The sequence below is a fragment of the Balaenoptera physalus genome (assembly GCF_965194825.1).
Source record: "Balaenoptera physalus genome assembly, chromosome: 18".
Classification (NCBI taxonomy): domain Eukaryota; kingdom Metazoa; phylum Chordata; class Mammalia; order Artiodactyla; family Balaenopteridae; genus Balaenoptera; species Balaenoptera physalus.
Window position 1 is genome coordinate 80,497,812 of NC_138899.1, and position 25,396 is coordinate 80,523,207.

Sequence of the window (25,396 nt, forward strand, 5' to 3'; positions counted from 1 at the left end):
GCGCGAGTCGCGGAACCAATGGCGTTTCCGGCGCCGAGATTCAAACGTGCGCGGGCGCTGAGGACGAGCGCCGGCCTCGTCCATGGATCTGATCCGGGGCTTCTGCGGGAAGCTGCGGTCTCTGGCCGTCACCCTGGACGGCGAGACGGCCCGGCTGCAGCGAGCGCTGGACGGAGAGGACAGCGGTGAGTGAGCCGCGTGGGGGACGCTGGCGCGCGCGCTGGCCGACCGACAGGCGGCTGACTGTGAGGAGCCCTCCCGGGGGAGGCGGCGGCGCCCTTCGCCCCAGGCACCCCCGGGCCCGCCCAGCGCTGCGCGCAGCCTCTGCCCCGCCAGGGACGCGGGGCGGAGAAACAGCCGCACTTAGGAACCAAAGCCCTAATCGAGCCGGAAGGCTGGGCTCGCGATGCACGCGCTCGTTTACACACGACGAGCTTTCAAGTGCACATAGTGGGGGTTTATCACGAAAAATACGACCAAGAGAAGATGAAACGTTTCTTCTAACAGCAGCCGCTCAGCCCTGTTCTTGACATGTAAAGTGACTTTGGTCTCACCCAGAAGGTCCACAGTTGCCGTGTATTTTCCCCAACAAACCGTACTGCCAAAACGAAAGCTAATACGCAGTACTGCTTTTAAAAATATAGGTAAAGCAAAATCCTCCGCCACTAACGTTTGTATTAGAGACTTTCTGAAGTTGTTGCAAGAGTAGTGCAGATTTTGAGATTATTTTGTGCGTCATAACTGTAATCCGCCTTAAAATTTCGCACCCCGTAGACGCAGACTCATTTTCCTTTAACTATATTATGAATAGTTTTCCAGCCATTTAAAAATGTTTATGCTTGTGCCTGTGAAAGCAATATATGTGCACGGCAAAAAATTTGAGGTAACGCAGAAGTAGTTCTTTGCTATAACTTAACTGTCAGAAGACACAGCTATTAATAGTTCAGTAGCTTTTCTACCATCCTTACTTTTAGCGTTGCTTGTTTTGCTTGACTTTGTTTACGTAGTTGAGATAACGCTAGAAGACACAAAACTGTATTAATGGTTTTGGATTTTTTAGACATAGCTGAATAGTTTTCCATAAAGCTTGTGCTAATTTATTTCCTTACCAATCTATTGCCTGGTTACACACATTCTTTTTTTCCTTTTCGTTTTACAAGAAAAAGTTGGAATAATTTTTTCAATTCCTGGCCCGCATGTATTACGGAAAATATGGAATTGTGATAATTAGAGAAAATGAACATCCCCCAAAATCGCCTTCTGTGATCACAGTTATGAATCTCATAAAATTCACCATGTTAAAGGATACAATTCAGTGGTTTTCAGTATCTTCACAGAGGTGTGCAACCATCATCACACTGAGTTTAGATTTTCATAACCCCCCAAAACAAACCCCGGCAACTGTTAACAGCCACTCCCCGGAATCTTGCTCCCACCTGCCGCACTGCTTTATGCGGCCGCTAATCTACTTTCTGTCTCTCTAGATCTGCCTATTCTGGGCATCTCCTATAAATGGAATTGTACAATCTGTAGTCCTTTGTGACTGACATTTCACTTAGCGAAGTGTTGCAAGGTTCATCCCTGTCATGGTAGCATGTATCAGTATTTCATTACATTTTATTGCTGAATAATATTTCATTGTATGGATTTACCACATTTTGTTTATCTGTTCATCAGTTGATGAACATTTGGGTCGTTTCTACTTTGGCTATTATGAGTAATGCTGTTGTAAACACTCGTGTGCCAACGCTTTATGTGAACGTAATGTTTTCGGTTCTCTTTGGTGTGCATTTAGAAGTGGAATTGCTGGGTCATATGGTAAATCTGTGTTTAGCTTTTTGAGGAACGACCAAATTGTTTACCAAAGTGCACCACTGTACATTTCCACCAGCAATGAATGAGGGTTGCAATTTCTCCACATCCTCATCAACATTTGTTATTGTCTGTCTTTTTAATTATAGGCAGTCTAGTGGTATGAAATACAATATCATTGTGTTGTTGATTTGCATTTTCCTAATGAAAATTGGTCAACTCTTTTTTTTATATAGCAGGTTCTTATTAGTTATCCATTTTATACATATTAGTGTATATATGTCAATCCCAATCTCCCAGTTCATCCCACCACCACCACCACCCACCCCTGCTTTCCCCCCTTGGTGTCCATACATTTGTTCTCTACATCTGCGTCTGTTTCTGCCCTGCAAACCGGTTCATCTGTACCATTTTTCTAGATTACACATATATGCATTAATATACGATAGTTGTTTTTCTCTTTCTGACTTACTTCACTCTGTATGACAGTCTCTAGGTCCATCCACATCTCTACAAATGTGAAAATTGGTCAACTTTTAACAGGTGGAAGGAGATGGTCTTGAAAGGAGGCATGTTTTAGAAAAGAGAAATCTTTTAAAAAACTGCTTCTATGTTAGGTACATGACCAACTGATTAATAAGAAAGGTGATGGTACAGTGGGTAAAGGATGTCTTTTCAGTGCCAGGTCAGTTGCACACTCATATGGAAAAAAAAGAATGCATCTGGATCCTTACCTCTTGCCATACACAAAAATCAATTCCTGATGGATTGTAGCTCTAAATGCAAAAGGCCAGGACTTCCCTGGTGGTGCAGTGGTTAAGAATCCACCTGCCAATGCGGGAGACACGGGTTCGAGCCCTGGTTCCGGAAGATCCTACATGCTGTGGAGCAACTAAGCCCGTGCACCGCAACTCCTGAGCCCGCATGCCACAACTACTGAAGCCCATGCGCCTAGAGCCCATGCTCTACAACAAGAGAAGCCACTGCAATGAGAAGCCCACACACCGCAATGAAGAGTAGCCCCCGCTCGCCGGGGCCCACGTGCAGCAACGAAGACCCAATGCAGCAAAAAATAAATTAATTAATTTAATTAAATTAATGCAAAAGGCCAAACAATAAAGCTTTTAGAAGAAAACAAAAGCATTGTCACTGGCAAAGATTTTAAAAATAGGAACCAAAACATGCTCACCATAAAGGAAAAACAGCTAAGTAGGACTGCATTCCCTCTTCCTTCCTCCAGTCCCTGATCTGAGTGCTGATTACGTAGGTATGTTCACTTTGAAAGTTCATCAAACTATATACTTATGATTTCTATACTTTTCTGTATGTATGTTATAGTTTAATAAAAATTTTAAAGAAAAGTCTTAACACTTTTCTTTGCAAATGACAGGATATAAATTATAAATAAGTACAAGGATTTTATAATTCTAAAAAACTATACTAAATTACATTTCTTTTTCCTCCTTTTCCTTGTTATACTTTTTTCTTTCAATATTCATATTGAAGACTTTGAAGATTATCCAATGAGAGTTTTACATGACCTTCATTCAGAAGTCCGGACTCTAAAGGTATCAATCCTACAATATTAATTTATCATTTTTATGTGGTAATTTAAAAAAACTAAATAGACTTACTCAAAAGTTAAATTAAAATGTACTTTCTTTCCTCATAAAAGGATGATGTCAATATTCTTCTTGATGAAGCAAGCTTGGAAAGTCAAGAAAGCATTGGTTTCATAAAGGCAACAAAAGTACTGATGAAAAAAAATTCAATGGATATCATGAAAATAAGAGAGTTTTTCCAGAAGTATGGATATAATCCACGTGCCAAGGAAAATTCAGGTGTGAATAACTTGCATTTTATAGCATTTGTTTTAGTATTAAAGAAAGAAGGCAGCATGATTAAGACTACTATAGGCTTGGCCATTGTTTCTAGTTCTGACTCTGCCATTATGTGATAGTCCTTTGATCATTTATTCAGCAATCACTGTGTTCTGGATGCAGTGCTGATCAGTGGTGCAATATAAAGACAGTCCTTGCTCTCCTTTGCAAATGCTAGATGAGAACCAACACAATGCTAGATGAAAGAAGGGTACAAGATAAATCTACGTGACGAGGATAGTTGGTTTCTGGTCAGCTCTGCCAGTAAACAGCTGAGAGACCAACCTTAAGGCATGCTATTTCACTATTCTCGTTCTCAGTTTCTTCTTCCATAGAATGAGAGATTTTTGGCTATATAAATTCATAAAGTCCTTTTTAGTTCTAAAATTCTAATGAAAGGTAGGATAGCATGATGGTTTAGAATTTAGAGTCAAACTGCCTGAGTTCACATCTCTAACTTCACCACTTACTAGCTATATGAATCTTTGACCAGTTACTTAACTTTGTACCTCACTTTCTCATCTATAAATGAGAGAATTTTTTTTGTTTTTTGGCTGCGCCGCATGGCTTGCAGTATCTTAGTTCCCCGACCAGGAACTGAGCCCAGGACCACGGCAGTGAAAGCACCGAGTCCTAACCACTGGACCACCAGGGAAGTCCTATAAAGTAGATATGTTTAATAGTATCTACCTCTGAGGCTGTATAAGGATTAAATGAGATAAAATTTGCTTAGAACAGTACCTCGTATGCTAATCACCCATTGTTAACTATTGTTATTGTTATACCCATAACTGTGAGTACCTAATTTCAATATGCTTCAGTGTCTTCATTTCTGTTATGAGAGTCTTTGTACATAAATAAAACATTAATTAGATTCAACAAATATGTATATATCGAGGATATATATGAAGGTATATTAAATAATCTGCATGGTATAATGGAAAGAATTCAGTTGACTTTGGTGTGGACAGGTTGACTTTGGTTACTCAGAAACTGGTTCCACCAGTTACTACATGTGTGACCTCGGATAATTTCTCTAAATTGCTTTTCCTCACTAGTGAACTAGAGATGCTAATACTTCCCTAAGAGGTAGTAATAATGGTGATTATTTTGTTAAACTCATCAGTGACAGCCTTATAATAAATTCAACAATAGGTTTTTTGGTAGTTCTTGTAACATTTCTCAAAATTAACAGAAAGCACAATGCCAAAACAGCTCTGAATCAGCAGCTCTTCCAAGGGCCAAAAGCCACGAAATCAAAGTTTATAACTTTTTTTTAAATGGTGCATCCTTCACATTTAACATGTCGTGGCTTATCATGCACAAAAAAACAGTATCCTATCCTAGTTCATTTCGGTTGCCAATCAAAACAAGGAAAGTAATATCTTCGTAGAAGAAGTGTGTACCTCTTCACCTCCTTCAATCCTTCACTTCCTTCAATCTGTAATGACTCCTAAAAAAAAAAAAGTATAAGTATTTTCTTTTTAATATTTATTTATTTATTTGGCTGCGTTGGTCTTAGTTGCAGCATGTGGGATCTAGCTTCCTGACCAGGTAGGAAACCCGGGCCCCCTGCACTGGGAGCACAGAGTCTTAGCCACTGGACCACCAGGGAAGTCCCTTCCCGGTATTTTCTTAAAAAAGATGCAACAAACAGGAAACTTTAGAAAATTTTATTTCCCATTTCTTTCAATAAATATGTATGATTGTTACAATTAATATTTCCCATTTAGCAACCAAATGTTATCTGTTCAAAATCATCTAAAACAAATCTCTTTATTAACTCCCTCCGAATGCTTAAACATATGGCAGCATTTAGAATCAAAAGATGTGGGTTCAGATCTTGGCTCTTTAAATTCTATCAGCTGAATGTTCTCCAAAATGTTGTTAAGTACCTTAATTTTTTAAATGAGGAAAAAATATTCAAAGTTTTTTTGTGCTTGGAGCAGTTAATATGAAAATTAAATGGAGTAAAAATTAAATATAAAAATGCCTATCCCATCGGGGATTCTAAATACATTTTAGTTCTCTTCCTTCATCTTACCCTCTCCTCTGTCTCTTCTTTCTATCAGCCCTTTCCAATTACTGGTTAATTTTCCTTCTCTACTTCATACTACATTTCTTTAATACACATTTTATATTTGTCATTCTGCATTTTCTTCCACCATTCCGTTCTCTACTTTATACCTTTATACCTTGCTGTCTCACTGTCTCACTGAAGCCCTATCATTTGTTAAATTAATCTCTGCCCAAATCCTGACCAAATCCACTTACCTTCTATCTAGGTATCCTCTTTCACTTTCTGTTGTCTCTCACACCAAAAACTAGTATTTCTCCTTCTTGAACTCTTTCTTGGCATGGTAAGTGCTATCCTGGATCCAACCTAAGTTCCACACCAAACTTATTAACCACTGGTATACCCAGGAAATGGCAGAGGACTGTGGGAAAAGTATAGTTCTTAGTAAAGTTATTTAGTCTGAAATGTACAGTGTAGTGGTTAAGCATATGGGGGTCTGGAGTCAGATATAACCTATTAAAGATTGAGAAACTACTTGTCTCACTAATTTCTCCTCTGATTTCTCTCAACTAGGTTTTTGATACAGGTGTTCCAGACTGACTTAGGTTAAAAATTTATATTTGTGTAACAGTCTTTCCTTTTTACCTTAGGCCATCTGTAAGTTAGAAATCTAAAATAATATTTTACTTTGTGTTAAATCTAGATTGTAGTTAATTCCACACTGTAATTAAATGTCATTACATGATAAGATAGTTTCATAATATGTTAAGACTGGTAAATCACATTAACTGAGAAAGTAAGGAAATGACACTTCTATTTGTGAGTATTGTTTTTTCATCTTTTAACATTTTCGTTTACTCCCCTTCTCTAAATGTGTCACCTAGATGAGATATGGGTGGACGAGGCGGTACATGTCAGAAATTTAAAGGGACAATTGAAATAAAACCTTAGAAAATAAGGAGAGAGCCAGGACCTTTGCTGATTTGGGACATTTCAAATGGAGCTGTCTTATGTGGTTTTAGTATATGACATTTTCTAATCTGATGTTTGACCAGAATATGACCTTGATTTTTCCTCCCAGTGGATGAGCAAGAAGTCATTGACTCTAAACCAGAGTCCAATAAACGTGACAATCCTGAGAAGCCTGATGCGAAGGGTGATTTGTCGGATTCTGCTCCTCCAAGCAGTTCTGTTTCTGAGAAGCCTCCGCGTAGTCCACAACTTTCCGATTTTGGACTTGAGCGGTACATGATATCCCAAGTTCTGCCAAACCCTCCCCAGGCAGTAAACAACGAGAAGGAAGAGCCAAAAATTTTAACTCCATTTTCCAAACGGCCACTAGTAAAAACTCCCAAATGTGCACTAAAGATGGATGATTTTGAGTGTGTGACTCCTAAGTTAGAACACTTTGGTATCTCTGAATATACTATGTGTTTAAATGAAGATTACACAATGGGACTTAAAAATGTGAAGAATAACAGGTAAGCAACTTTCTTAAAAGGAGCATTTTATCTAACTTTCTAAATCTTTTGTATTTATTGATGTTTTTTTCCCTAGAAGAAATACGTCTCAGACAATATCTTTCCTTCAAAGATTTTTCAGATACTTCATATTTCAAACTTCTCTGAATCACCAATTCCATCAGTAAAGTGTGAGCTATTAGTTTCCTCAGGTTAGAAGATATAGAAGGAATGGTAAGAGCCTGAAAACAGATGGTATATGGTACGATAGAGAAGAAGGGATAAAATAAAAAGTAAAATGATTAAAAACTTATGACTGATTTGGTATGGAGACTTGGGAAGAGAAGAGGATCTTGGGTAAATCACAGATTTCTGTTTTGTTGCCTGAAGTGATGCTAGGGAACTAAAATAGGAACACCTGCAGCTTGGGATGCAGTAAAGGTGATGCGTTTCCTTACATGTTGGTTTTGAGGTGCTCTTAAGCTTAGGTATTTTAATATGAATTTGAAGCACAGTGATGAATTCCATACTAGACTAAAGAGATGGGGAGTGATTAGTATGGAAGTGGTAATTAATGAGTTACAATGAAAATGAAAATACCGCATATCACAGTACCACATATAAATCCATACCTTTAAGAACTGTAGTTATTAAAGAAAGAAAATAAACATTCAACTCAAAGTGTCAGAAAAAAACCCCACAATTGTGGGGAAAAGTGAAGGGAGTAAACACTAAAGATAAAATGTCATTACAAAATATTTTCAGAAGGGTAAAATTGATATGTTGAAGAATTGGTTCTTATTTAAACATTAATGCAAATGGCAAAATTAGGAACTATGGGCTATATTTTTTATTTTTCAAGCTATTAGAAATACTATAGGGTATAATACTGGGAAATTTAGAAAATTCAGATAAATGAAAAAGTTTTGAAAACAACACAAAATTATCAAAACAGACTTGAGTTAGAAAACCTGTATAGACCAAAAATCAGAGAAGAAAACTAGAAAAGTTATCAGAGAAGTAGCTCCAAAAAGCTCTGGGCACAGATGGTTTCCTAGATGAATCCTTTCATAATTTCAGAGAACATATACCTTCCATCTTACATAAAAGTTCTTTTTCTGAGAAGGAGACATATGTTCTAGTTCAGATGCCAACACCTAACCTGGGGACCTTCAGACTCAACAAACGCTAGTGAAATGGATACAACCATACCCATCCTGCTTACATAGAGTTAGTGGGGTATAATGGATAAAAAATTATAAACTGCCTTAAGAATGAGATACTATGAAAATAATGATTTTTAAAAAGAACTGTCATTCTCAGGGGTCTTCAAACTATAGCCAGAGACCAAACCCAGCCTACTGCCTATTTTTTGTAAATAAAATTTTATTGGAACACACACTCAAAAAAAAGTTATTTTTCTAAAACTAGAATAAGACAGAAAACTCTGCAGTTCAGTTTGAGATTGATATACCCTTGATACAAACACAGAAAGAGCACACTAAAGGAAGCTATGGCCCAATCTAATTGTGAATATAGATGTTAAAATCCCAATTAAAATACTCATAAATTGCATTCTACAGAATAGTAAAACTATAATGCATAACTTCCACGTTAAGCTTATCCCAGGGATGCAAAGATAGTTTAATATTTGGGAACTCATAAAATACACCTTTTCTATGATTCAACAAGAAAAAAAAGTAGAGGACTTAACCTGGTGGTGCAGTGGTTAAGGAACCGCCTGCCAGCACAGGGGACATGGGTTCGAGCACTGGTCCAGGAAGATCCCACATGCCGCAGAGCAACTGAGCTCATGCACCACCACTACTGAGCCCATGAGCCACAACTACTGAAACCTGCGCACCAGAGCCCATGCTCTGCAACAAGAGAAGCCACCACAATGAGAAGCACATGCACCACAACAAAGAGTAGCCCCTGCTCACCGCAACTAGAGAAGGCCCGTGCGCAGCAACAAAGACCCAATGCAGCCAAAAATAAAATTAATTAACTAATTAAAAACTAGGATAATCTCAATAGATTATCTTATTATTCCTCAGTAAGGAATTTTATGAAATTTGACACCTGTTCTTCATTTAAATTGTTTGGTCAAACTCTAAGTGGAAAGATACTTCATTAACATAGTAAACAATATGAATATCTAACTTAATAGTGAAGCTGTCTGTTACCATTATTAAACATTTTTTTTAATGTCATTCTTGATGTTCTGGCCAATGTAATGAGATAGGAAACAGAAATAAGTATTACTCTGATGTATTTCTAGGCCATGTTTTGTGCCTGGGCAACTCGAGAAAGTCACATCTAAAATTTCTAGAAATAATAAAAGTTCAAGAAAGAAGCTGATATATTGATGATATATTTTTTGTAGTTACAACTATTTAAAGTAATATGCTTTCCTATATTTTATTAATAACTAGTTGGTAAATACAGGGGGGAAAATCATTCAAATTTGAAACAGAAAGGTAAAATGCTCATGCCAATTGTATGTGAAAGACCTATATGAATAAAACCATTAAATATTTCTGAGTTATATAAAGGGAAAATTAGGATGGAAAAATATACCATATTCCTGAATAGAATGACTATTATTAAGATGTTCAATCATATCAAGTTAATTTATGGATATCATACAATTACAATAAAACCTTGGGATTTTTTTTTTAAGGTAGAAAGGGATATTTGACAGAATTATTCTAAAATTATTTGGAAGAATAAAAAGTAAGGGTAACTAAGAAAATAATGAAAAATAACAGTATTGAGGGTCCTTAACCTACTAGTTATTAAAATATATAAAGCTACAGTAAGTAAAGCAGTATAAAATTGGGACAGAATGGACCGATTGCAGGAACAGAATAGCCCAGAAACAGCCTCTAATTTACATAAGAACTTAATATATACTGAAGGTGTTTTTGAAGTAAAGATTATCCAGTAAATTACACTAGGACAGTTGGTTAATTGAACCATCTTCTAGTATTCAGTGATATTCTTCTTTATAACTGTATTTCAGACATCTGGGTAATTGGCTAGAACTACCTTAAGATGGCAGGATCAGTCTTCTTAGTCTAAAAAAATGTTCTTAATCTCTATCTGTATACTGGTATAAAATTCCACTTTATGATTTTGAAGCCATGAGCTATACAATTCCTATATTTGAACTAATGTGTTGAACTCATAGCTTTCCTTTAAGTCAAAGTTTTTTTTGGTTTTTTATGGCCGCACGGCACGTGGGATCCTAATTCCCCGACCAGGGATCGAACCTGTGCCCCCTGCAGTGGAAGCCCAGAGCCCCAACCACTGGACCACCAGGGAAGTCCCTATGTTAAAGACTTTCAACCCACTTCTAAGTCAAAACTGTCAATACAAAATGGTTCTTAACCTTTTTTTGAGCCATGGATATACATTTAAAAACAAAAAAACAATTTGTTCCATGGGACTACTGTTCCATAATACATAACTGAATATTTGTCCAGACTTGATGATATATAGTAAGATTAAATTTTTTTCCAGAAGTTTAATATTAACTTTTTTTTTGACATTTATTTCCTTATGAATCACGCCAGTGAGGAGGCCATAGAAACAGAACCAGTGACCAACAATAATTTCTTTGCCACTCCTGGCCCCATAACCCAGCCATTGGAGAAAAATGGTAAGTGTGAAAATCAAGTTACTGCTCAGCTGTACTCTTTTCAGACTATCTTTGTACCAAAATATGGTTCTATCACCTTAGACATTCTAACAGCCTTCTGCATCTTCTCGGTTCATAATATTGAATTATAGGATGCCATTCCATTCAGGTTCAGCATGATTTCATACAAGAGAAATATAATTTTCTGGTATGTTTTTCATACTCTTCCTGATTGTATTCAGTATTTTTCAGCTTGTTTGTTTTTAACATTTTAACTTAAAACATATATATTCATTCACCAATCTTTTGATGTAGAGCCAATAATACCTTTTTTTGTTTTAGTTTAGCTTCAGCCTATTGATTAGAGTTCTACATTATCTTCCTTACGTAAACCACACCCAGAATACATCAGCTACCATTTCAAATTTTGGGTTTTTTTAATAGTACAAAAACTTAAAATCATTTTCATGTAGTGTTTTCATATTTGTCCCAGGAAACATGAAAACACTGGTTTTCACATAATATAAAATGAAAAATCCTAGAGTTTTATGATTTCTCTGAATAATTATTTATAATCATCTGGCCTATACCAAATTTATTGGAAATTTTTTTAAAGTAACTTATCTATCAGGTCTTTCCAAAGTTTTGGACATGTTTTCAGAAAAATCCTCTTTTTGTGCTAATTGCACTGACTTGTTATTAAATTAACAAATATTGCTGGTATAAACAGGTTTGAAAAAATACAACTGACTCATGGTAAGCTGAGCTCAACTTATAAGACCATGATTATGTTGAATAGAGGCCTTTTTTTTTAAAAACAAAGAGAAAGAATGAACCACTACCTCCTTCACATCATACTCAGAAATCAATTCCCAATGGACTATAAACTTTTTAGAAAATGATAAAGGAGAATATCTTTAGGCCTTCTGAAGTGGGATGGATTTTCTAAAGAATAGCTTACCAACTGAAATCCTTTAATATACCATCAGCAGTATATTTCACGGAAGGAACAGAATGCTTATGTTTACCCATTAGTAATTTGGTTAAGTGGAGGCTTGTTAATAGAGTTTCTATTGTATTTAGTTTGACCCTATTTTTATGCCACAAAAGTGTCATTATTAGTTTTTATAGTCTCTACTTACTAAAATTTAGTAATTTGTTTACCATTGCTTCTTTTATCCCACTCATTCCTTCTGGGTTTAGATTTCCCTTTTTTTGTGTCAGTCATTCTTTTTTTTTTTTTTCCTCCTGTGCTATCATTTATGTTATTTACTTATTTTAAAAATTTTATTGAAGTATAGTAGATTTACAATGTCGTCGCTCATTCTTGAATGATAATTTAGCTGGATATAGACAACTAGATTGACACCTTGTTTTTCTTGAACGTTTTAAAGAAAGTATTCCATTGTGACCTGGTATCTATTGCTGCTGGTGAGCAGAGTGCTATTGGTCTGATTAGCTTTCTTTTGTGGAAAATCTGTCTTTTTTTTCCTGGTAGTCTATAAGATTTTTATTTATTATGTTTAGAATTTAGTATGATTTTTCTTTTTTTTTTAACATCTTTATTGGAGTATAATTGCTTTACAATGGTGTGTTAGTTTCTGCTTTATAACAAGTGAATCAGCTATACATATACATATATCCCCATATCTCTTCCCTCTGTGTCTCCCTCACTCCCACCCTCCCTATCCCACCCCTCTAGGTGGTCACAAAACACCGAGCTGATCTCCCTGTGCTATGCGGCTGCTTCCCACTAGCTATCTATTTTACATTTGGTAGTGTATATATGTCCATGCCACTCTCTCACTTCGTCCCAGCTTACCCTTCCCCCTCCCCATGTCTTCAAGTCCATTCTCTAGTAGGTCTGTGTCTTTATTCCCATCCTGCCCCTAGGTTCTTCATGATCTTTTTTTTTTTTAAGATTCCATATATATGTGTTAACATACGGTATTTGTTTTTCTCTTTCTGACTTACTTTACTCTGTATGACAGACTTTAGGTCGATCCACCTCACTACAAATAACTCAGTTTCGTTTCTTTTTATGGCTGACTAATATTCCATTGTATATATGTGCCACATCTTGTTTATCCATTCATCTGTCAGTGGACACTTAGGTTTCTTCCATGTCCTGGCTGTTGTAAACAGAGCTGCAATGAACATTGTGGTACATGACTCTTTTTGAATTATGGTTTTCTCAGGGTATATATATGCCCAGTAGTGAGATTGCTGGGTCATATGGTAGTTCTGTTTTTAGTTTTTTAAGGAACCTCCATACTATTCTCCATAGTGGCTGTATCAATTTACATTCCCACCAACAGTGCAAGAGTGTTCCCTTTCCTCCACACCCTCTCCAGCATTTATTGTTTCTAGATTTTTTGATGATGGCCATTCTGACCAGTGTGAGATGATATCTCATTGTAGTTTTGATTTGCATTTCTCTAATGATTAATGATGTTGAGCATTCTTTCATGTGTTTGTTGGCAATCTGTATATCTTCTTCGGAGAAATGTCTAATTTAGGTCTTCTGCCCATTTTTGGATTGGGTTGTTTGTTTTTTTGATATTGAGCTGCATGAGCTGCTTGTAAATTTTGGAAATTAATCCTTTGTCAGTTGCTTCATTTGCAAATATTTTCTCCCATTCAGAGGGTTTTCTTTTCGTCTTGTTTATGGTTTCCTTTGCTGTGCAAAAGCTTTTAAGTTTCATTAGGTCCCATTTGTCTATTTTTGTTTTTATTTCCATTTTTCTAGGAGGTGGGTCAAAAAGGATCTTGCTGTGATTTATGTCATAGAGTGCTCTGCCTATGTTTTCCTCTTAAGAGTTTGATAGTGTCTGGCCTACATTTAGGTCTTCAATCCATTTTGAGTTTATTTTTGTGTATGGTGTTAGGGAGTGTTCTAATTTCATTCTTTTACATGTAGCTGTCCAGTTTTCCCAGCACCACTTATTGAAGAGGCTGTCTTTTCTCCATTGTATATTCTTGCCTCCTTTATCAAAGATAAGGTGACCATATGTGCGTGGGTTTATCTCTGGGCTTTCTATCCTGTTACCTTGATCTGTATTTCTGTTTTTGTGCCAATACCATACTGTCTTGATTACTGCAGCTTTGTAGTATAGTCTGAAGCCAGGGAGCCTGATTCGTCCAGCTCCGTTTTTCTTTCTCAAGATTGCTTTGACTATTCGGGGTCTTTTGTGTTTCCATACAAATTGTGAAATTGTTTGTTCTAGTTCTGTGAAAAATGCCATTGATAGTTTGATAGGGATTGCATTGAATCTGTAGATTGCTTTGGGTAGTAGAGTCATTTTCACAATGTTGATTCTTCCAATCCAAGAACATGGTATATCTCTCCATCTATTTGTATCATCTTTAATTTCTTTCATCAGTGTCTTATAAAATTTTCTGCATACAGGTCTTTTGTCTCCTTAGGTAGGTTTATTCCTAGGTATTTTATTCTTTTTGTTGCAATGGTAAATGGAAGTGTTTTCTTAATTTCACTTTCAGATTTTTCATCATTAGTGTATAGGAATGCAAGAGATTTCTGTGCATTAATTTTGTATCCTGCTACTTTACCAAATTCATTGATTAGCTCTAGTAGTTTTCTGGTAGCATCTTCAGGATTCTCTACGTATAGTATCATGTCATCTGCAAACAGTGACAGCTTTACTTCTTCTTTTCCAATTTGGATTCCTTTTATTTCTTTTCCTTCTCTGATTGCTGTGGCTAAAACTTCCCAAACTATGTTGAATAATAGTGGTGAGAGTGGGCAACCTTGTCTTGTTCCTGATCTTAGTGGAAATGGTTTCAGTTTTTCACCATTGGGGACGATGTTGGTTGTGGGTTTGTCATACATGGCCTTTATTATGTTGAGGTAAGTTCCCTCTAGGCCTACTTTCTGGAGGGTTTCTATCATAAATGGGTGTTGAATTTTGTCGAAAGCTTTCTTTGCATCTATTGAGATGATCATATGGTTTTCCTCCTTCAGTTTGTTAATATGATGTATCACATTGATTGATTTGCATATATTGAAGAATCCTTGCATTCCTGGGATAAACCCCACTTGATCATGGTGTATGATCCTTTTAATGTGCTGTTGGATTCTGTTTGCTAGTATTTTGTTGAGGATTTTTGCATCTATGTTCATCAGTGATATTGGCCTGTAGTTTTCTTTCTTTGTGACATCTTTGTCTGGTTTTGGTATCAGGGTGATGGTGGCCTCATAGAATGAGTTTGGGAGTGTTCCTCCCTCTGCTATATTTTGGAAGAGTTTGAGAAGGATAGGTGTTAGCTCTTCTCTAAATGTTTGATAGAATTCGCCTGTGAAGCCATGATTTTTCAAGCTAAGGACTCATGTCCTTAATTCTGGAAAATTCTCTGACATTACCTCTTTAATAATATTACTTCTTTCCTAATTCCTCAATTTTTTTCCTCAGATTCCTGTAAGATATATTTTAGAATGTTATCCTTCAGCCTCCTTGGTTTTCTGTTTTGTGTTTTTTTTTGTTTTTATAATTTTATTTATTTTTGGTTGCATTGGGTCTTCGTTGCTGTGCGTGGGCTTTCTCTAGTTGCAGCAAGCAGGGGCTACTCTTCGTTGCGGTATGCAGGCTTCTCATTGCGGTGGCTTCTCTTGTTGTGGAGCGCAGGCTCTAGGCGCATGGGCTTAAATAGTTGTGGCATGCGGGCTCAGTAGTTCTGGCACATGGGCTTAGTTGCTCCGTGGCACGTGGGATCTTCCCAGACCAGGGCTCGAACCTGTGTCCCCTGCATTGGCAGGCAGATTCTTAACCACTGCACCATCAGGGAAGTCCCTATTCATTTGTTTCTTAAGGGATAGTTAAATTGGTTTTTTTGTTTGTTTTTTTTGTTTACTATTACAGGCAGTGCTCTAGTTAAATTGTCCTTTGGACACATGTCTCTCACATCTTGGAGTAGAATTTCTAGATCAAAGGGGATGCACATCTTTACTTATTCTAGAAAATTCTAAATTGTCACTGTAGAGTGGCTATTGTGGTTTATTCTCACCAAGAGTGTTTGAGTTCCTGTTTCTCCATCTTTTTCAGCACTTGATGATTAGACTTAATAAACTTTTGCCAGTTTGATCATTTTGCTAACATGTTTACTTTTTCTCTTTGGTATTTTTAGGGTGCTTGCATACTTTGATACAGATAGCAAATGTCCATATACACATGTTCTTGTTTCTAGGTTCTCTCTTCCGTTCCAGTAGCCAGTTCTTCCATCCTTGGCCAGTGTTACACTGCTTTTAGCTACTGCAGCTATAGAGGAAGTCCTTGTATCTTGGAGGGCAAGTGGCCTTCCTTGCCCTCTTCCTCCTCCTTTTTCTTCTTCAGAAATTTGATTTTCCCATAAAGGTCTTACACAGTTTTTAACAGATTTATATGTAGGTATCTTATCTTTTTTGTTGCTATTGTGAAAAATATTCTTTTTCACATATATTTTTTATTGTTTGTTGATCTTATACTAGAACTATTCATTTTTGTGTATTGCATTTGCATCTTGCAACCCTGCTGAACTTTTACTAGTGCTAATGATAATTACATTGTGAATATGACAGTTTTGTTTTTTCTTGTCAAGTACACAATAGTTATAATTTCTTAAGTTATTAAAAATAAAGTGCACAAATTAAACTGACAAAGATTATAATATAAAAGTTAAAATCTTTATTTCAGCCTTATTTTCAAATATGTATTTCATGCCATTGTATGTCTTCTAGATGCCAAGCATACACATTCTCCCGTGGCACCTACATTCTGCACTCCTGGTTTGAAAATCCCTTCTACAAAGAACAGCACAGCTTTGGTAAACTTCCATAAAATTGAAAGTGCTAATCTTTTCCCCAGTGAATTCGATACACTATTTCCAGACTCTAACAGTCTGTTTAAAAAACGTAGACTGTTGTAGCCTTTGGGAGTATATTTACAGTGTTTCCGGAGGGTCATTCGGCAGCAATTATCAAGAGCTTTAAAATTTTTCCATACCCTTTAACCAGAATCTATTCTAAGGCACATTGGGACAAAGATTTATAACAATGAAGTTATAGAGGGAAGAATAGCGTTATTTATAAGAGCAGAATACGGGAACAAACTAAATGTCAAATGATAAACGGGAAGCAAAATATATTACGGTAAATCCATAAGAGCCAGTGTCATGTGACTAGGATGTTTTGAAAAACAGATAAGAACATACAGAAAGAATGTCTTCAAGAAATATTTAATGATATGGAAAATGATATATATGTGTATATATATAAATACACACATACACATATATTTTATTTTAAGGAATAAGAATGGATAGAAACACACCAAAAAGTGGTTATCTATGGGTGACTTTTATGCCTTTTTTTCCAAATTTTTCCCACTGAACAAATTTACTATGTAATCAGAACCTCAGCCGTGTTGAAAGTTGGTATGAACACTTAAGACAACCAATATGGTAGATTGGGCCGTCCAGTGGATCTTCCAGCAGTGATGGAAGTGTTCTGTCATCTGTGCTGTCCAGTGTGGCAGCTAGCTGCTGAGCACGTAAAATGTAGCTGGTGCATCCGAGGGGCTAATTTTCAGTTTTTTTAATTTTATTAATGTATAATTAAACTTAAATAGCACCATGCGACTTGTGGTAATCCACTGCTTATGTTCCTGGCCTCATTGCTGACGCTGCCCTAGGGGGACGGGCCGGGTTGGCATGAATGGGCTTTCTCCCTGGCAGCAGTGAGGGCGTAGCTCATCCTCCTACGACTCTTACCTGGCCCAGGATAGTGTTGCCTGAGTCTGGGTGGTGAATCCGTCTAAATCTGGGGTTCAGCCAACAGGCCTATTTAGATTTCACATGAAGCTCTTGCTCAGCCTTCAGTAATGACGATGGTACTTTTTCCTCCATATGCCATTTCTTTGTGTCCTTGATTTTATTTAGTTCTGGGTCAGGGAAGAGGGGGTCATTTTGGGGCCCACTTAGAGATCACAACAGAACTAACAATTGACTAACAATGTTTATTTACTATATTACTTTATACCACCATAATTTAATTATTTCTTTTTATGCTATAGGTATCCACAAATTATCCATTATCAAAAACAAATAGTTCATCAAATGACTTGGAAATGAAAGACAGTACATCCTTAGTTTTAAATTCAGACGAGTGCTTTGAGAATTTTGCAGATCCCTCTTCTCCTACGATTTCTTCTTATGAGAATCTGCTCAGAACACCTACACCTCCAGAAGTAACTACAATTCCAGAAGATATTCGCCAGGTTATTTTTCTAGGCTATTGTTTGTTTTCTGCGAAAATACCTGAAAATGATATTTAACTGTGTTACTTATCATCGGGCTAATGTGCTGGTTTGGATCTAAATCTAAATTCTGGGCTGTTAAGCCTGTGTAAGACCACCTGGCTAAGGCTCTTCAGAGCTGAGCACAAGCTAGTGATGTCATCATGCCTTTGTTCCCTCATGAGGCATTTTCTCTTTAACTTCATGTTCTGAAATGTATTCTTATAATATTTTCTAATCATTGTTCAAATGTGATCACCATGGTGACCATTGTTTCCATTGGTGTTTCTAGCAAAGTCAGAAATGTCATTTACCTTCCAGTTCTCCAGAGTTGGAGTATCATGAATAACTTGTATCAGTGTTTCTTGAACTTGAGATGTCTTGGGCCTCAGTTTGAGAAACATTTGTTTAAATATATTAGAATATCTGATTCTTTTTTTTTTTTTTTTGGCCGCCGCGAGGTTGGTGGGATCTTAGTTCCCTGGCGAGGGACTGAACCAAGGCCCCAGCATTGAAAGCGCCGAGTCCTAACCACTGGAACGCCAGGGAATTCCCATAGAATATTTGATTCTTTAGTACAACATAATTTACCAGTAGTCTGTTACTGGTTTATAGCAACTACCGACTCTACTAAATAACTACCAGCCTGATTCTTTGAGCATCCCCTCTTGATAAAAGTTACAGTGTTGGGGAGTTATTGCTTAAGCAAATGGAATTCTTAATAACCATTCTAGAGACCTTCCTAGCTTATTGAGAAGGGTAAAGCTACTTGGGGAAATACCCAAATGCCATTGGAAGGGACTCATCCTAAGATATCAGTAAAGTATTTGTTACCCTTCTTTCTCTGTCTTTTCTGCTTTCCTGACACTATAATAAACTGAGGGAGGAAGGAGCATCTTCTGTCTATAGGCATTATATACAGTTTCCAGTTTGCCATAGTGATCCTTCTCTCTTCATTTCTGTGTTAAAGGAGGGAAACCTTGCATTTAATGTATTACCTCTTTGTGAAAAAATTATAGTTGATATTTCAGATTCTTGTTTTTATAATCTTTATAGCTGACGATCTTTCTTTTGAGCATTTATTTCACCTCTTTCCTATATAGATTTCCCTAACGTCTTTGTAAAGGCTTGATTTGCTCTCAGGGATGCACTGCTGCTTGCTTCTGTTAACACAGCAGTACATTTAGAAGCTTTAGAAATCCCCGCTACACCCAAGTTAAACTTCTAATATCTCCATCTCTGTGCTGCTGAACGTCTGTGCCGCTAAATATTCTGACTGTTTTAAATAACCCAGATCTTCAAATTTTCCTTGGCTTTTTCTTGAATGTTTTATAACAGCTTCCAAATTTATATTATGTTGTTCGTATGACTTGGTGAAAGGAGTTTGCTTTTCTTTTAGATTTTATCAAAATACAACTCAAACCTAGCTACTCTGGTAGCAGTTAGAGAAGTGCCACCCAGCAAAGTGTTCCTTCCTCGGTGTGAAGGACAGGACGTCCGAAACGCTGGCAACAGAGAAAACTGGTGAAAGTGAGTATGTTCCCATCCTAAAGGGACTAGATGTGTTATCTGAGGAGAACACTGGAATGGTAATAAACATCTGTAATTGACATCTGCCAGCTAGGTAACAGCCCATCTCTCTTTTGGTCCAGAATTCGTGATCCCTGCATCTCAGGCTCCCACACTACCATGTTTTACAGTATCACTGGGAATCTACTCCCAACCATATTATGAGTGTAAAAGTAGATGGCTTCAGTGTCGTGTCATTTGTTTCGTTGAAGGCTGTTATACCTAATTGATATTTTCTATTTGTATCTTTCTACAGAAATGGTAGTGGATCCATCCTTCCATTATAGAAACTGAACAGAATGAGATGAAAGCAAATCTGCTCTTGCTTTGTTTTTCACATTCCCCGACATCTTTCCCCTTTTGAAAATCCAACTCATATTAAAGATGAGCATGGACACTGATGTCATAAAATGCTTTTTATTAAGTTTGATTTAGTCTAACCTCAGGCTTATTGACGTGTAGTTCAGTTACTCAGTTTTGAAAGATCATTACTATTTCACTGATTTCAAATTTACCCTGCCTAATGGAAGAGTATGGTTTAAGTAACATTAGGAAGCAGGATAAATAATTTTTGAAATTTAAACGTTACTGTTTGCTACTCAGATAAGGCCACCTTCAGTCTTCTTGGGCTAGACAGTTGTTGCTAGACCTGGGCTTCCTTGGGTCTAGCTCTGCCCTTCTGCCTCCTCTCATGACTGTCCCAAGTCTTTTACACCTTTTATTTCGACAATGCTCTTTTAAGGCACTGTTGTTTACAAATGACAGCTTAAATTAATTTAGGAAGAGAGGAATTTACAGGCCTAGGTAACTATACTGAAGTAGGTGTCTCGGACATTTGGAATTAGACACTTGCCTGCTGTCAGGACGGATGTTTTATTTTTACTTGTCAGTTTCATCCTTTCAAATCACCTCTTCCCAGCACATGGCTGCAACCTCTCCAGGTCCCTGTCCAGCTCGGCGGCCCAGCAGCCTGAGCCTCACACTCTGTGGAGGGTCCCAGGACTCCTCCTGGCCAGGTGCTCCTCTCTGGGCTGTCCGCTGTGCCTCTAGAGCTGTCTGAGAGCTCCAGGCTGCCCTGTCCGTGGAGCCCAAGATCCTTCCGGTCTAAGTAAAGTTGATGCAGCAATTATCCTCTTTTATGGTTGGGCCTTGAAAGTCAAATGTGAAGACTTGTCACATTGTGACTCTTCGTTTTGTCAGAAAATTGTCACTAAAACAAAACAATTTATTCTTTATTCTAGGAACTACTGTGTAATAATTTTTTGCTAAATATTGATACAATGTAAAATTCAAGATACTTAGTTTTATTTTTCCAGGTAAGCTCTGGTCAGCCTTGTATACGATGGTGACTCCCAAATTATATCAGCCTTTTATACACTATTTACCATGGCTCTGTGTACCTAAGTCCACGGAGTGGACAGATTGCTTGAAGGAGGGAGTATATTCAAAGTGCACGCAGGGCTGAGTCCTGGAGTTCCATTTTAGAAGATGGAAAGAGGCAGAAAAATCTAGCAAAGGAGACGAAGAAGAAGCTGGTGACGTAGGAAGGAAATACTTCAAGCCGAGTGATCGATTCTATCAATATTGCTGAGAATCCAAGACAAGACAGAATTACCACTGGACTTGGCAAAATTGCTGTTACTGACAGCACTGATTAATTCCGACAGCGTGCTCAGGACGGACGCCTGGAGCGGACTGGAAAGGTCGGAGGTGAGGAAGCAAAGGTCATGGACCGAGACGCTCCTTTCATGAGTTCTGCTCAAGAAGGGAGAGAAGAAATGGTGCTGCAGCCAGAGGGGGTGTGAGTGAAACCAGGTTTTTGAAGATGGGAAATAAAGAACGTTCCATTAATCATTTTTGACGGCCTGCTGGGTGTGTCCACCTGTCTTGTGATGGCCCCTCAATCCCTGTGATGGCCCCTCAATTCAGTCTGTCCAGAATTTCTCTTTCCCTGGCCCTTACCACTCTCCTCCTGTGATCTTAGTTTCTGCTCCCTAGAACTAGGATGCTTCCGGCTTATCAACCTTCAAACGTTACCCTTCAGTGTCTTCCCACTGCTCTCAAGATGAATCCAGGGTCCCAGCGTGGCCTCCAGGGCCGCCCCGTGTGACTCGACCCTCAGCTGCTCCTCCCTCTGGTCCCAAAACCTGGGCTCCAGCCGGCAGCCGGCCTTTCCTCTCCTTCCCTGCTTTCCTGCCCTGGGCTTCACACGCCCCGGGCTCCACATGTGCTCTCTCTGCCCAAATGGCTTCTCCCACCCACTCTGCTCAGCTGTCTGTCCCTCACATCCTTATGCTGGAGATACTTGACGTTTTTGTCTGCCCACCACTCCTACCCCCTTAAACGAAAACGCTCTGATTTTCCCTGAACTCAGCCCAGTTCCAAGACCAACCAAGCAGGGCACAGTCCCTGACCAGTTGGTATTGGGCACGTGACCCACGTCATATCCAAGAGAGCCAATTCTGGGACTTTGGGGAACTACTAGGAAGAGCAGCACGTCTTTCTGGACGTGCAGAGATGTGCACCCAGAGCCACAAAGGGAGAGGCCGAAGGCGGAGCTGCCGCAGAAGCTCCAGCAGGGGACGTGTGAGAGCTTGGAGGCCAGCTCCAACCTGTTCTTCAGGTACATGATTCATAAACTCCTTGTTTTCTCGTTACGTGAAGCTCTTAACAGTCCTGCCTCATCTGCTTCAGGACTCAGATTAAATGTCATTTTATCAAAGATTTTACCCACCTTCCCAGTCAGCACCCTATTCTCATCCTTTATAGAACTTGGTAGAATCTGTAACAGAATATTTGAGGGTACCTTTATTTAATGTCCATTGCCCCACTGGACCATAAGGTCAGTGTGGACAAGGACCTCATCTGCTTGCCTTGTTCATTATGACACTGGTACCTGCCAACTTAAAATGTTTATTGGTTAGTGATAACATCAAACACTTACTGAGGTCTTTCTATGCTAGGCATGGTTCTAAGTACATTCATGAACCCATTTCATTCTTAAAAAGTAACTCTTAGCAAATAGGTGCTAGCATTTCGACTTTTCAGATGAGGAAATTGAGGCTTTAATGCTGGACTTCTCTTTCCACGTCCCATTTCCCAGCCCAGATCTTGCTGACCGCCTCTGGGGTGTGTCCCCTCCCCACCGTCCTCCGCTGCGCCCCCGCTTGTCACCTGAGGGCAGAAGCATCTTATGGTCCTCTTCATCCAGATCTCTGGCCAAACTCCTGGTGAGTGCTCCGGGTGTCCCTGCTGTTTCCGCTTCAATGCCTTTGTTCACGCCACACCCTTTATCTACTGGGAGCCTAAATCCAAGCCCTGTGGGCGCTGAACAAGGTCACGTGCCATCCTCAGCAGCAACTTCACATGACACCTTCTTATCCGCCTTTGATCATCGGGCATTTACACCTTTTGTTACCAGACTAAGGCTTTCTGAGGAAGGGTCTGTGTGTCAGGTTTGTCTGCACCCCCAGGCCCACGGCATTCATCCCATATTTTATTCCCTGGAAGTGCGGGAGGAGCTAGTAATACTACAAATTCTGACAGTTTCCAATAATGTATGCAGGTTTTGAAAATGCCTCAGGTGGTTCACCTCAGTCATAGTTTAAACTGCCGTAATTTCATCCTCTGTGGGACATTTTCTGAGGAGTTGGTTGCAGCTGGGCTGGCCTGCTAGCGTGGGAAGGAGCAGGAAATTCTGACAGCCGAAGGCATGAAGTGAGGGGGCTACAAATGCCTTTTTTCTTCTTTGTTTTTAAAACAGCTGTTTATTGAACATTCCCTCTCTACCATGCCCCTCCTCTGAGCCCCCTTTCATTTGGCTCTTCTCAACAATGTTCTGAGGTAGGCGTGTGATTAGAACACCTTTATACAGTAAACTCCTCACGACATTCCCAGGCTGATGGGTTTTGCTTATTAAAATTATCTTAGTATTTATTTAGTATTAAAATTGCTTTTTAGGTTTCAGCCTATTCCTCCTAGGGATTACGGGGGTGGGGGAGAGAGATCAATGACTGTCTTCATAGAAGAGTTGCCTAGTTCATGATTAATCCTACCAGAATAAATATGCTTCCTTCAAGCTTGTTCCGTTACAGGTTCCAAGAAACTGTAGCAATTTGTGAGAACAACCTGTATCTAAGCAATACAATACACACCAGAACACTCCCACCTCACCTGGAAACCATGACCATATCATTTCATTAAAAGACAGGTGTTTTGGTTTGTACCAAAACTGAAGCAGGTCCACGTACTCTGGATGACGGTCCCCTGGCAGCAGTCTGCAATGCAGAGGACAGCTTCACCACGAGAGCAGTACCAGTGCAGCGGGCGGAAGCCAGCTGGCAGTGAGCTGAGGACAGCACAACACTGTTTTTGGAAACGTATGTCTCAAGTCATCTGTCGTTGGCTCCCTAGCTTCCCAGCCCACTTGCAAGCTGTTACTTAAAGCGGGCCTCCACTTCCGCTGAAGTGAACATGGTAGCCGCTGCCTGCACCTCAGTGCTGAAGGTTACATGAGGTCAGGCACACCCGCGCTCCCAGCACAGCTCCGCACTCAAATTATAAGCTGCTCAATTTCACAACAGCTAAGTTTGGACTTTGTGATAGAACAGAAACAGGTAGGCTGAGTTCTGCTCTATATAAGAGTAACAAGAGTTTGCCTAACAGTTTCACAGCTTTCTTTCCCCTTCACAGCTGCCCCTACATGCACACACACACACACAGAGTTGACATCTGAAACATCCCCTGAGCCAGCGCCCAGGATGGTAATGAAACTTTAAGTATAAACTTAACATCGACCCCCACCGAGGATCCAGTAAATAGCTGAAGATGCCAAGCTCCTGCACGCTGTGAGAAAACGGAATGCCAAGCTCCTGCACGCTGTGAGAAAACTGAATGCCAAGCTCCCGCACGCTGTGAGAAAACGGAAGACACCACCCTCCGAAGGGAAAACACGTCAAGAGCCCGTGAGGCAGTCAGGACGCTGAAGGCTGAGCACGTGCCGTCACGGTGACCGTGACACAGCTCGGCTGCTCACTCAACGCCGTGCTGTCACAGCCAGAGGTGAATAAGGACCAAGTACAAGTCTTTTCATTCTTAGCATTATAGTCAATGATAAATTCACTAGGGATTCTTTAACTGTACTTCTGGTGGAAGATTGCAATCTTTAAAGGAAAAATTCCATGTTGGGACATAGAGGTGGCCTACAGACACATGGAAAGGTGCTCAACATCACTAATCATCAGGGAAATGCAAATCAAAACCACAAAAATAACACCTGACACCTGTCAAAAAGACGAGAGATAAGTGTTGGCAAGGGTGTGGAGAAAAGCTATCTGCACCCCCATGTTTACTACAGAATTATTTATAATAGCCATGGTATGCAAACAACCTTAAGGGTCCGTGGGTGGATGAATGGATAAGAAAGTTGTGAGATACATACAGACACATACATACACATATATACATGCAATGAAATATTACTCAGCCATAAAAAAGAAGGAAATCTTGCCATTAGCAACAACTTGGATCTAGAGGGCATTATGCTGAGTGAAATTAGAGAAAGGTATCAAGTACCACATGATCTCACTTAGATGTAGAATCCAAAACACAAAACCAACCAACAAGACAAAACCAAACTCACAGATACAGAGAACAGACTGGTGGTTATCAGTGGTGACGGGGGCAGGGGTGGGCAAAAGGGTAAAGGGGGTCAACTGTATGGTAACAGA

At 39.0% G+C, this 25,396-nt stretch overlaps 1 protein-coding gene across 2 annotated transcripts; it reads left to right on the forward strand.

Annotated features, from left to right (window-relative positions):
• The first annotated feature begins 45 nt into the window (after positions 1-45).
• SKA3 (spindle and kinetochore associated complex subunit 3) lies at positions 46-24,522 on the forward strand. 2 transcript variants are annotated; one of them, XM_082435136.1, is made up of 9 exons: positions 46-185; positions 3,319-3,380; positions 3,488-3,653; positions 6,791-7,190; positions 10,748-10,833; positions 16,544-16,629; positions 17,877-18,080; positions 19,498-19,628; positions 19,924-21,976. In XM_082435136.1, the coding sequence occupies exons 1-8, from the start codon at positions 83-85 to the stop codon at positions 19,624-19,626; spliced, it is 1,236 nt and encodes a 411-aa protein (XP_082291262.1). In that variant the 5' UTR covers positions 46-82; the 3' UTR covers positions 19,627-19,628; positions 19,924-21,976. The 2 variants fall into 2 exon arrangements, with proteins under 2 accessions (XP_082291262.1, XP_082291263.1); XM_082435137.1 differs by lacking the exon at positions 46-185 and adding an exon at positions 2,872-3,079 and having other exon boundaries at positions 19,924-24,522.
• Positions 24,523-25,396: the final 874 nt, after the last annotated feature.